Source organism: Staurois parvus, unplaced genomic scaffold (genome assembly GCF_062004578.1).
Source record: "Staurois parvus isolate SC_StPar_1 unplaced genomic scaffold, SC_StPar_1.0 ptg000697l, whole genome shotgun sequence".
NCBI classification, from domain to species: Eukaryota; Metazoa; Chordata; class Amphibia; order Anura; family Ranidae; genus Staurois; species Staurois parvus.
Window position 1 is genome coordinate 523463 of NW_028318493.1, and position 12026 is coordinate 535488.

General features: G+C 45.4%; 1 protein-coding gene across 4 annotated transcripts in view; it reads left to right on the top strand.

Moving 5' to 3' along the window:
• GFRA1 (GDNF family receptor alpha 1) overlaps positions 1-12026 on the top strand; it is a 240058-nt gene that overhangs the window by 150718 nt on the left and 77314 nt on the right. For all 4 annotated transcript variants that reach the window (XR_016306269.1, XR_016306268.1, XR_016306267.1 and 1 more), the window contains exon 4: positions 7608-7944. Coding sequence is in view for 1 of the 4 variants with exons in the window: in XM_089653034.1 (XP_089509160.1) it covers positions 7608-7944 (337 nt within the window). In the remaining 3 variants the exon portion in view is untranslated. The remainder of the gene's footprint in view (positions 1-7607; positions 7945-12026) is intronic.

Below are 12026 nucleotides of genomic sequence, written 5' to 3' on the forward strand. Positions count from 1 at the left end.
CCAAAATGCACGGAATTCCTCCCAACGTTTTGACAATGATATGGGCTCTGATCATCACTGAGCATGGGGATGGATATCTACAGGTAAACCCTTTCTAGATATGAGGTCACTCTCTCTTCATACAATGGTGATGTGATATTAAACTGATTGCAGAGCTGGAAAGTATGCCATGATCCTCAGGGTCAGTACAATGACCATTTTAGGGATCCATGCCTGATCTCTTTTGTACAAATTTGGAAATTAGATGGTTTTTCAAGGCTAAGGACTTTCGGTGTTTTGTAAAGGTGACCCAACACATAATTATGTCAGGCTTTCTCAACATTTTTTTAAACTCAGAGGAGCCCTTGAAATAATTTTTAGGTGTCTGGGAACCCCTGTTAAGACTAGTCCTTCATGGGTCATAAGGAAAATGCCCCTTACGTTGGTGGTCAGTGAAAGGCATGACCCCTACAGTGGTGGTTAGAATGCCACCCTTACAGTCAACTGACAAGATCACTGGTGCCATGCTATGAGCTCTGAACCTGAAACTATGAAGGCATCATCAGATAAAAGGTCAAATTGCCACAGCTCAAGGAACCTCTAGCAACCTTTGAAGGAACCCTAGGGTTCAGCTGAAGCCTGGTGGAGAATGCCTAGATTATATAATCTCTTAGAATACCCCCTTGTATTAAACATATTCTGAGAAACATTTTCATCTACAACATATTTCACCAACACTAGAGAATTGATGTTCTTTGTTTGGTTTTTATATGGCAGTTTGCATTCCAGCTATTGCTGACATATGACATATTTCATATGCTGATATGTGTACTCCATGGTTCTATATGAAATATATTTATGGGACTTCTGCTATTGCAATTGGACATTAAATGTGTTTTCAATGCTGCACTGCACCTCTCATTTAGAATGCTATTTGGTACTATAATCAGCTAAATGAGATTGTTTATGTTAGGAAATTGGATTTCATTTGTATCATATTAAGACAACGTTGTCTAATTTTCAAAGACTATGGGTAAAGATGTACATAAAGAAATAAATGAAATAAATTGCATTTATTTCATCATCATTTCAGGGAATACAGTGGTGTCTTTTACACCAATTCTTGAAACATAGAAGAGTGACAGCAGAAGAAGACCAAGTAGTCCAACACGTCTACCCCCTTTTTGGCATAGATTTTGAGTATAGATCTGTGTTTGTCTCTGTTAATAAATAATTGTTAACAGTGGTGGATGTTCTTTACTCACAGATGCTCCATCCCTCTCCTGAGCGACAATGACACACGTCCTGTCCAGACGCCATTTGTCAGGTGTCAGGGTGTGAGACGTCCGCGTCGAGGTCAGCTTTCCAGAAAGTGCATTAAACTGTGATGTAATGAGCGTCAGTCATGATAAATGAGGACGGACATGATGGCCCTGAGCTCACTGTGTCAAGATAAATACTTTTAGTTTGTGATGAATGTATATTTCTTCTTGAGATTGATAGATGGCCTGTGATCCAACGGTTCTATAACGGGACTCTTGAGACTTTTTTAGAGGAAGTTTTTTTTTTTTCATGAGGTCTGTTCATAATAATTGATTCAAAGAAGATTACAAGGAAGTCCTAAATATAAATCATTATAAACAGGAAAGGACAAGACTTGTTGGAAATGAGGAAATTGTCAGGATAGAGCAGACCAGTAAATTGCTCTGGTCCTCCTGGAGGAAGACAAGCAAATGGCGGGGGTCCTTCTGGAGAAGGTCCAGTTAGTGGCTGGAATCTCCCTGGAGAAGAGAAATTAAATGGACAGGGTCCTTCTGGAGAAGGTCCAGTTAATGGTCAGAGTCCCCTTGGAAGAAGACCAGTAAATGTCAGGGGGGCTCCCAGAAAAGGTTCAGTTAGTGGCAAGGGTCCTGCTATAGGAAGACCAGTAAATGACCAGAGCCTTGGCTGGGATTCCCCTGGAGGAAGACCACTAAATGGCCTCCTCCTGGAAATGTTTCAGTTAGTGACAAGGGTCCCCCTGGAGAAGACCACTAAATCCAAGGGTTGTTCTGAAGAAGGTCAAGTTAGTGGCTAGGGTTCCCCTGGACATAGAGTAGTACATGATCATGGTTTTTCTGGTGAAAGACCAATTAGTGGCTGGGGACTGGGTATGAGATTAGGGATTGCTGCTACTATGAATTTGCAGGGAACTCTAAACTTTTGGATGAAAGGTTTGCAGGTTACAATGCAGTGTATAGCCTTTTCCCTTGGTCAACTGAGTCACAAGAGCCAATAATTTGAAGGAATAGAGAACCCTCCCCTCTTTATAATACTGCATTACATTTCAATGACATCATCCAGAGATGCAGATCAACACCAATCACAATGCGCTCCCCTAGGCCAAAAGAAAAAATACACCGTCCATCAACCAGGCATTGTGATTGATATGGATTTACTTTGAATAAAAACTGTCTGTATTTACTTACACGTTCCTTTTTTTTAAATGAGTAGGGGTGCTATGTAACCCTTAATCATTCATATAGGGGGAAGCTGGTATCTTGGTACCCCTTCATGTCAAAGAGGGCTTCCAAATTCTAATAACCCTGCCAGCAGACCCTCACAACCACCGGACCAGGACTGTGGGGAAGAGGCACTTGTCCTCCTCAGTAAGGTACCCCTTATGTTAAGGGGGTGTGGCCTATTATGGACCAGGTGGGGGGGCATGCTTTTCTCCCCCTTTCCTGGCCTGCCAACCTGCATGTTTGAAGAATAGTATGGTGTGGATTTTTTGTGGGGACCCTCACACTTTTTTTTATGAGGGATTTCTTCTTACAATTCATACTAGACAGAACTGGGGATGGGGATCATGCCATTTTTTGTTTTTTGCTTGGGGTCTCCCATCACATTTATATCAGGCCTCCTATGGATTAGGGGTGGGGTAGGGCGACTCTAAGCTGTTTCTTTAGGGTTTTTTTTTTTTGCGTAGGGGTACCCCATTAACATCTATAATAGATCCTCATCTAGAATAATTGTCTGACATAGGTGAAGGGAATCCTCAGATGTTATCAGGGGCGGACTGACAACTCATGGGGCCCCCGGGCAATAAGGGATCATGGGGCCCCGTGTCCTTGCCTAAACTCAAAAAAGCCTATGGAAAAGGTACCAGGGGCATCTCATGGGGCCCCCTACTGACCCTGGGCCCTCGGGCAGTGCCGAGTTTCCAAATGGTCAGTCCACCCCTGGACGTTATATGACACTTTTAATATTAATAAAATTTCTGCCCCCAACCCCCGCCATGCGGAATTTTGAAAGTTTTTGGTACTTTGGTATATGTGCCCAGGGTGCCCATGCCCTTTGTTTGATAATAGCTTACCTATTAGCCTATAAATTGACAATTGGCTCCCATCGACTTCAGTAGGATTCAGATTTGGCACCTGAACCCGAATCATGTTTGCTGAACTAAACTCAGCTTCTTTCAGCTCATCACTAATCTGGAGGACAATAATGATGGTGAAAATATATCACAAAAACTCATAATGTGTTCTCCCCATGGAAGGAATTTTCAGGTCAATTACGATAGGGCCCCAGGGGCGGACTGACAACTCATGGGGCCCCTGGGCAATAGGGGATCATGGGGCCCCTGTGTCCTTGCCCAAACAAAAAACTCTATGAAAAAGGTACCAGGGGCAACTCATGGGGCCCCCTACTGACCCCGGGCCCTCGGGCAGTGCCCTAGTTTCCACATGCTCAGTCCGCCCCTGTAGGGCCCTCAAAGGGAAGCTGGGCTAAAAACACCTGAGAATTGGCTTCAAAGAGCACCTGTCACTGACCCAGTGCAAGAAGTAAATTAATGAGTAGAACCAAATGTATCAGTTCACGGGGAACTTGTAATAGAATATTATGAAATATGTTTCTTTGGCATACAATATGGCTACAGGGCGAGTGAGACAGGTACACTTACAGCTGCATGCAGGAACGAAGTGCTCCCATCGAATCAACGTCAATTATTTCCTGAGGTCCAGAAGAGCTCTCCAAAGCACTTGCATGTCATTTTCTTTGCTGGCACACGTAATCAGCTAATTACTCAAAATGAGGCTTTAATGAAAGCGCTGCTTAGCGGGAAACAGTGGAAAATTAGGGAGAGATCAGGGGTTTGGAGAAGGAGCTGACAAGACAAATCCTCATTTACTTTAAATCATTTTATATATTCATAATTTACATCCCCAGCTGCACAGTGATTGTACTTGACTGCTCCTCTCAGCCAGACTTCAGGGGAAAGGCTACTTTTTAAAGACACCTCTAGAAACACCAAATCCCATGCAAGTGTGATTCTTTATTGTAATACCCTAAAGCAGTATTAAACCCCAAACGCATTAGATGTGGTGGCTGCATTCGTTTTCTTTTTTTAGGCTTTTTTCACCTGGTGATCTGGCCAGTAACATACCTCCTGTATTAGAGAGCCTGCATTCTGGATGAAGGAGCACATGGGGCACAGCAGACAGCGACACTGTGAGTCTGGAGCAGGGGTGGACTGACAACTCATGGGGCCCCCGGGCAATAGGGGATCATGGGGCCCCTGTGTCCTTGCCCAAACTCAAAAAAGCCTATGAAAAAGGTAGGGGCATCTCATGGGGCCCCCTATTGACCCCAGGCCCTCGGGCAATGCCTGAGTTTCCAAATGGTCAGTCCGCCCCTGGTCTGGAGGGAAGAGGAGTGTTAGCTGTACTAGCAGATTTAGATACACTAACAAACTGAAGCCAAACTGCAGTTAACACTTTATAAGCAGTTACAGCAGTTTTTTTCTTTTTTGGATAAAGGCTTTACATAAATAAATAAAATTGATGTACCCTTGTCAGCGGTAAATGGTTTGTCCCAACACAGAAAGAAAGAAAGAAAAAGCCTAAAAAAAGAAAACTAATGCGGCCATCACATCTAAGAATTGTTAAGCTACAATATAATAAATTGTATTTAAATCTGCTAGTCCATCTAACACCCCTCCCTCCAGACTGACAATGCTGCTGTCCAGAGGTATCCCTGTTGCTCTTTCATCCAGAGTGGGGGCACTCTAATACTGGAGGTGTGTTACTAGCCAGAGGGAAAACACCTAAAAAAAGAAAATGAATGCAGCCACCACATCTAATGACTGGTAAGCTGCAATATATTACATTTTTGGTTTTGGGTTTAATACCGTTTTAAGATGTTTAAGGACCCACTCATATTTTTTCAGTGCATCAATGCACATTATTACACACTATAACAAGTGTTGTTCTAGGGCAGCCCCATTGCAATGAATGGGCTGCCAACTCACCCTAATGTGCCGGAAAATGGCATGTGACCTATTCTTTCTGATGCCAGATATTGCAACTATTGTGCATCATTGTGCATAAGGAGCTGCAACTCAGGTAGGTTGCTTGAGGTGCTATGTAACCCCTTGCTGCTGCCACCCTGGGCTCTTTCAGGTGATCTAAATGCCAGGCAGGCTTTCTGATCATGTGTCCTCTCTGATTGCCCCATTTACTTGAATGGGTTGCATTCGGTGCCAAAAGCGACAGGGGGTATAATTTTTGCTGTGGCTGCGAGCCAAAGCATCATGATTGCTGTATGTGTACACCGGCTGCTGCCCCTGTAGCTAACAGGGGGGGGGGAGTAGCAGCTGTGGGTGGTAAAGGCGCAGCTCAACCTCCAGCTTTTACCATCCCCCAACCGTTGGTATGAACAAGCCCTTAGGGCCCATTTATACCATTTTGTTTTGTTGTGGCAATGCACGGCAGCACTTGTGACACGCTGTGTGACAGTGCCATTCAGGGGCGGACTGACAACTCATGGGGCCCCCGGGCAATAGGGGATCATGGGGCCCCTGTGTCCTCACCCATACTCAAACCACACCCAAAAAAGCCTATGAAAGGTACCAGGGGCATCTCATGGGGCCCCCTACTGACCCCGGGCCCTCGGGCGGTGCCCGAGTTCCCAAATGGTCAGTCCGCCCCTGGTGCCATTCCTTCTGAATAGCAGGATGTAGTCATAATAGGGCGATTCTGGTTTTCAGAACGTTAAAGTTTGCTCATTTCAAATAATGCGATGCATATTAACGTGCAACATAATGCTTGTTAATGCCGTGGCGTCCCTAAGCAAGTGTGGGGGGTGCGCGCTGCACTGGGTGACACCTATCGCATGGGGTGACACCGGACCCGCTCCATGAAAAGGTAAGTTTTAAAGCAAGCCGATGATCCCCGCAGGATGGATCGGATCTGTGGATTGAGTATAATGGATCAGACTCCGATCCATTATCCTCCCCAATCCGCAGATCCAATCCATCTTGCGGGGATTGTCGGCTTGCTTTAAAACTTACCTTTTCATGGAGCTCGTGGAGGGATCATTTAACCCCATATAGGTTGCAAACTGACGATCCCCGCAGGATTGATCAAATCTGCGGATTGGGGAGCATAATGGATCAGACTCTGATCCATTATGCTCAATCCAGAGGGGTGACACCAAGTGTTACTGAACCGGGTGACACCAACCCTAGGGATGCCCCTATGTTAATGCAGCATAAAAATGTAAATTGGCCCAAAATGAAAAAACACCTTCCAAATAAAGACAAAAAATTTATTTATTTTTTTTTAGAAAAAATGTGTAAGTAGCTCAGTGAGTGAAACTGAGAATTTCCGCTTCAATGAAATCAGTAAGGCTGCATTCACACTAGAGCTGCGCAAAACAAAACCCCGCGCTCCGTGCTTGTGGTGTTGTTCATTATTAATGACACTTAAACACGGTGTGAAAAACACACAGCAAAATGTGCAAAGCTGAAAAGGAGGCATGCATGAGCTACCTTGTCCTGCACAGAGCAGCTCATTGAGATGAATGGGCTTCCCTTTACATGTAGGGTAACAACGTGCAAAACCAACGCACATATGTGTGACACCGAGTGTGAATGGGGCCTAATTGGGCAGCACAGTGGCTTAATGCTAAGCACTTCCACCTGGCAGTACTAGAGTTGTTGGCTCAAATCCCAACCACGGCACCACTTGCCTGGAGTTTGCATGTTTTCCCTGTGCCTACGTGGGTTTCCTCCAGGTACTCTGGTTTCCTCGCACACTCGAAAGACATGCTGGTAGGTTAATTGGACCCTGTTTAAACTGGCCCTAGTATATGTATGTATCAGGGGCGGACTGACCATTTGAAAACTCGGGCACTGCCCGAGGGCCCTGGGTCAGTAGGGGGCCCCATGAGATGCCCCTGGTACCTTTGGGCAAGGACACGGGGGCCCCATGATCCCCTATTGCTCGGGGGCCCCATGAGTTGTCAGTCCGCCCCTGGTATATATGAATGTGAGTTAGGGACCTTAGATTGTACGCCCCTTGAGGGTTAGGGACTGATGTGAATGTACAATATATGTAAAGCGCTGTGTAAATTGACAGCACTATATAAGTACCTGAAATAATTGTGGAGTAAAATTAATTTCTCCACAATGCTCCGCTCATCCCAAACCTCGGCACTGCTGATTGGTGGATTCTCATTCATGTAAGGGGTACAATCGGGCACTGGATCCCAGCTATAACTCTAAGTCCTTGACTCTTCATACAGGTTCTCTTTAGTCATCACTCAGTCAGGATCCATTGAATAATTCCCATCTTCTCTTTTCACAGAACCGATCATCTCCAAAGGAAACGACTGCCTGGACGCCGCGAAGGCCTGCAACCTGGACGACACCTGTAAAAAGTACCGCTCGGCCTATATAACGCCCTGTACGAACAGCATATCCAACGAGATCTGCAACCGCAGGAAGTGCCACAAGGCCCTGCGCCAGTTCTTCGATAAGGTGCCGGCCAAACACAGCTACGGCATGCTCTTCTGTTCCTGCAAGGACACGGCCTGCTCGGAGCGGAGGAGACAGACCATCGTCCCAGCCTGCTCCTACGAGGAGAGAGAGAGGCAGAACTGCCTGAACCTGCAAGAGGCCTGCAAGACCAACTACATCTGCAGGTACCAGATGTCCTTCTCTATAGGGTGGGGGCAGGTGGACCGTTTCATTTTTGTTTTTTTTCATAAACATTCCTAAAAACGCCAACCATGCAGCTGCACGTTTGTATTCAAGCTTCCAAAAAGTTTCCAGTTCTGTTCAGCTAGTCATGTGATCCATAGCAGTTATGTTTATTGTAATTATTGCAACTTTCAAGAGTTTTTCCCCTAGGCCCCGTTCACACGTCGCGTAGCGGGAACACGTGTTCCCACTTGCGATATTTTTAGAGCGATTTATACGTGTTTCTCCATGCCGCGCACAGGGAAGTCCACTTACTTGAATAGGCTGCCCTATGCGCTGTGAACCTAAATGCTCTGCTCCGGCTTCTAGAACCATTTCTGGTGGGTGCTGGCTGGGTGAGGAGTCCATCCTGACTCCATGCAATCTGTAAATGCGGAAAAAATGTCCCAATCACAGCACACGGTACCAGGGGCGGACTGACAACTCATGGGGCCCCCGGACAATAGGGGATCATGGGGCCCCTGTGTCCTTGCCCAAACTCAAAAACCCTATGAAAAAGGTACCAGGGGCATCTCATGGGGCCCCCTACTGACCTGGGCCCTCGGGCAGTGGCCAAGTTTCCAAATGGTCAGTTCGCCCCTGCACGATACAAGCCACCACATAGTAATAGCAGCCTAGCTCTGTCCAAGGCACGCCCCCAGCGCGTTTCGTCAAACTCATGGGACTTAGTCGTGGAGCTCGGCCCTTCTTTGTCACGGCAAAGAAACTCAAGAACCAAATGTTGGACCTGAGTCAGGTATGATTTTACATGTGAATGTTGGGATGATTTTCCTGCATTTTGTCATGCGACAATCATGGCAAAATAGTTCAGTATTTGGGGTGCCACTAAAAATGAATGGTACCCAAAATGCGCATAATGCGTTTTGCTGCTATTATAGTGCGATTTGGAATCATGGACAGAACCGAGCCAATTCTGCCCACAATTATAAGTGTGAACAGGACCTTAAAGTGGACCTTTCACTAAAAATGAATTCACTTTATTGATCTCTTACTCCAGCCTTCCCTTCAGTCTTGCACTGTTGTACCGGCTCCTCTCCTGGACTGAAATGGCTTACTCTGATGTCACTGCACACTGTGAGCTTCTCACAATGTGCATTAGAAGCTGCAGCAAGTCAGATAGAGCCCGCCTCATTTCCTGGCTGGGGAACAACAGGCATCATTTAGACCTTTCCTCCTCAGCCTGACCCTGGCCCACCCCTTTCATTCATTGATTTTCGGCTTTTCAGCCATGGATCCTCAACATCACACGTGGACAAATGAATGCTACCTAGGAACACCCACTCATCCACACTGACATTGATACAACATGACATATAGATACTTGCATAACTCCTCCTAAGAGCCAGCCTGCTGCTTGTATCAGGACTGGAAGCTCTTGGGTGCAGTCCTGAGGCAGGGTGCTGTGAGGTTTTCAGGAAGCTATGTACAGCACCCTGCCAGCCCCTCCCACCAGCTATGATCTGCCTGGATTTCATAGAGAAGCAAAGAGGTCCAATGATGACATCACTAGGTTTAAAATAAGGTATGTAATAAAAACGGAAAGGTTTAATTTAATATGTCATTAACATGTTGATAAGGGGAAGGGGGAACCAAGTATGGAAAAATATAAGCATCTTTAAGGCTAGGTTCACATCTGTGCGGGCGGTGCCACTGCGGATCCGCATGAAAATCTGTGCAGCCGCACCACTTGCACAGAGAAATGCACACCCGTGGGCGGGTGCTATCAGTTCTAATGGCATGCCGCCTGCACTGGAAAACGCAACTGTACTGGGAACCGAGGCTTCGTTTTTGTAAGAAGTGCAGGGACTTCTTCCCTGCGTGTCACGGGGCACGGGAGTCCATTCAAATGAATGGGCTCTCGTGCCCACGCAAAACGCGGCCCGCACGGCCGCATAGATGTGAACCGGGCCTAAGGCTAGGTTCACACCTATGCAGTTTGCATTTGATCCATTTCTGCAGTGAGTTTTGCGTTGCATTTTTGCACATGCATTTTTTATGTGTTTTTGCATCATTTCTGATGTGTTTTGCTTTTTTTTTTGTTTTCTTTTGTTTTTTTTCTTGTTGCTAGGCAGATTTAAAACACGCATCAAAAACGCACTACTTACTTTTCTGTGGCGTCTCCATTCAAGTCTATATAACCAAAAACGCAACTTTTTGCATTCAAAAAAGTCCCTGACCAATTGCAGAAAACACACCGGGTGAAAACGCAGAGATGTGAACATGTCCCATAGGAAATCATGTTAAATGGACTGTACTGTATTTCTGCAAAACGCTGCAGAAAATGCTTAGGTGTGAACCCTGGGGTAAGATGAACTTGGTTAGTTGTGGCAAAACATTTTCAGGGCCAAATCGCAGGAAGTGTTACAGACCCTCTCATCATGAAGTGCCCATTACTGGAGTGGGGACCTGCAAGGTGATTTTGACTAATTTTGAAGCAATTCTCGATTTTGTCTATTGAGCTTCTTAGGTCTTTGCTCTAAAAAACATTTTTTTAATTTATTTATAGGATTTGTGTTTTTTGGTGTATTTAGGATACTTTAGTTTACTTAAAAATCTTGTAAATTTGGCAAAAATTGTAATTAATGAAAGTTCATAATTTTCTCCATCCCCACCCTGTGTATGGAGTACTCAGCAGTAGCTGTGATTGCTTGGCATGCTCTCCATTAATTTGCCTCAATGTCGGTGTCCCCGTGTCCCCATATGATTAGCAGATGACGGTAATGTGATCCATATTGTTGGTCCTGCCACGTGAATAGAAAACAATCTTCACATATGGCTGACAGATCGCCCCGTGCATGAGCCAGGCGAGGCGCACCTTCATCAACAATGGGGATCAGTGATACCCGCCGGCTGATCTCTGCCATATATTTTCTGCAGATTAGGGTAATTGAAATGTCATGTTTTGTGTCTCTCGCCCGCCCGTCCCCTCTGCACTTCCAGCGGAAATCACTCAAAAAAAAAACAAAAAAATAAAGCTTGGCGGCATTTCCCAGGAAAGCAGCAGAAAGGAGAACAGATTGCAGACTGCAGTGTCTGCGGATTTCAGAGACTGAACATATTCATATGGAGAGTAATACAGGAGAGCTGGACAAGAGCCTCCAAATCCAGGGCTTGACCCAAAATCCATATTTACAAAAAAATCAGCTGGTGTGAATGTGAAGAGGAAAAGGAAACAATGGAAAACAATGTTTCTTTTACTCTACCATTGCCAAGTAATCGGCAGCAACTTGCGGTAGTAATGTGGTTAAGGGCACTTACAGTTGTGTCCAAAATTATTCAACCCCCAATGCTGTAAAGGGGTTTAGGGACTATAGTGTACATTTGGAATTGTATTCAGAATCAAATCCTACAAGGACGTTGTAACTACCCAAATGCAACTAAAATGACATCAATTGTTTATGTAATACAGTAGTAAATGGTTCTTATGTGGTTTCTTCATTGCCACAATTATTCAACCCCTTAAAGACTACCACTCTGAAGAACAGAGGTTCATACAGGTGCTTTCCATCAGGTATTGAAAACACCTGTGGATGTCACCGAGCAGCAATCAAGCATAATAAGCACCAATTAGGCAGCTTTAAAATGACTGTGATACTCAGCTCCTTCTAGACATTTACTGGTGTGGTTACAAACATGGTGAAGGCAAGAGAATGGTCCAGGAAGACAAGAGAAGAGGTGATTTCTCTTCACAGGAAGGGCAATGGCTATAAGAAGATTGCAAAGATGTTAAACATACCAAGAGACACCTTAGGAAGCATCATTCGCAAATTCAAGGCAAAGGGCACTGTTGAAACGCTACCTGGTCGTGGCAGAAAGAAGATGCTGACTTCGACTGCTGTGCGCTACCTGAAGCGTAGAGTGGAGAGAAGTCCCCGTGTGACTGCTGAGGAACTGAGAAAAGATTTGTCAGATGTGGGTACAGAAGTTTCAGCCCAGACAATAAGACGCACACTGCGTAATGAAGGCCTCCGTGCCAGAACTCCCAGGCGTACCCCCTTGCTGTCTCCAAAGAATAAGAAGAGTC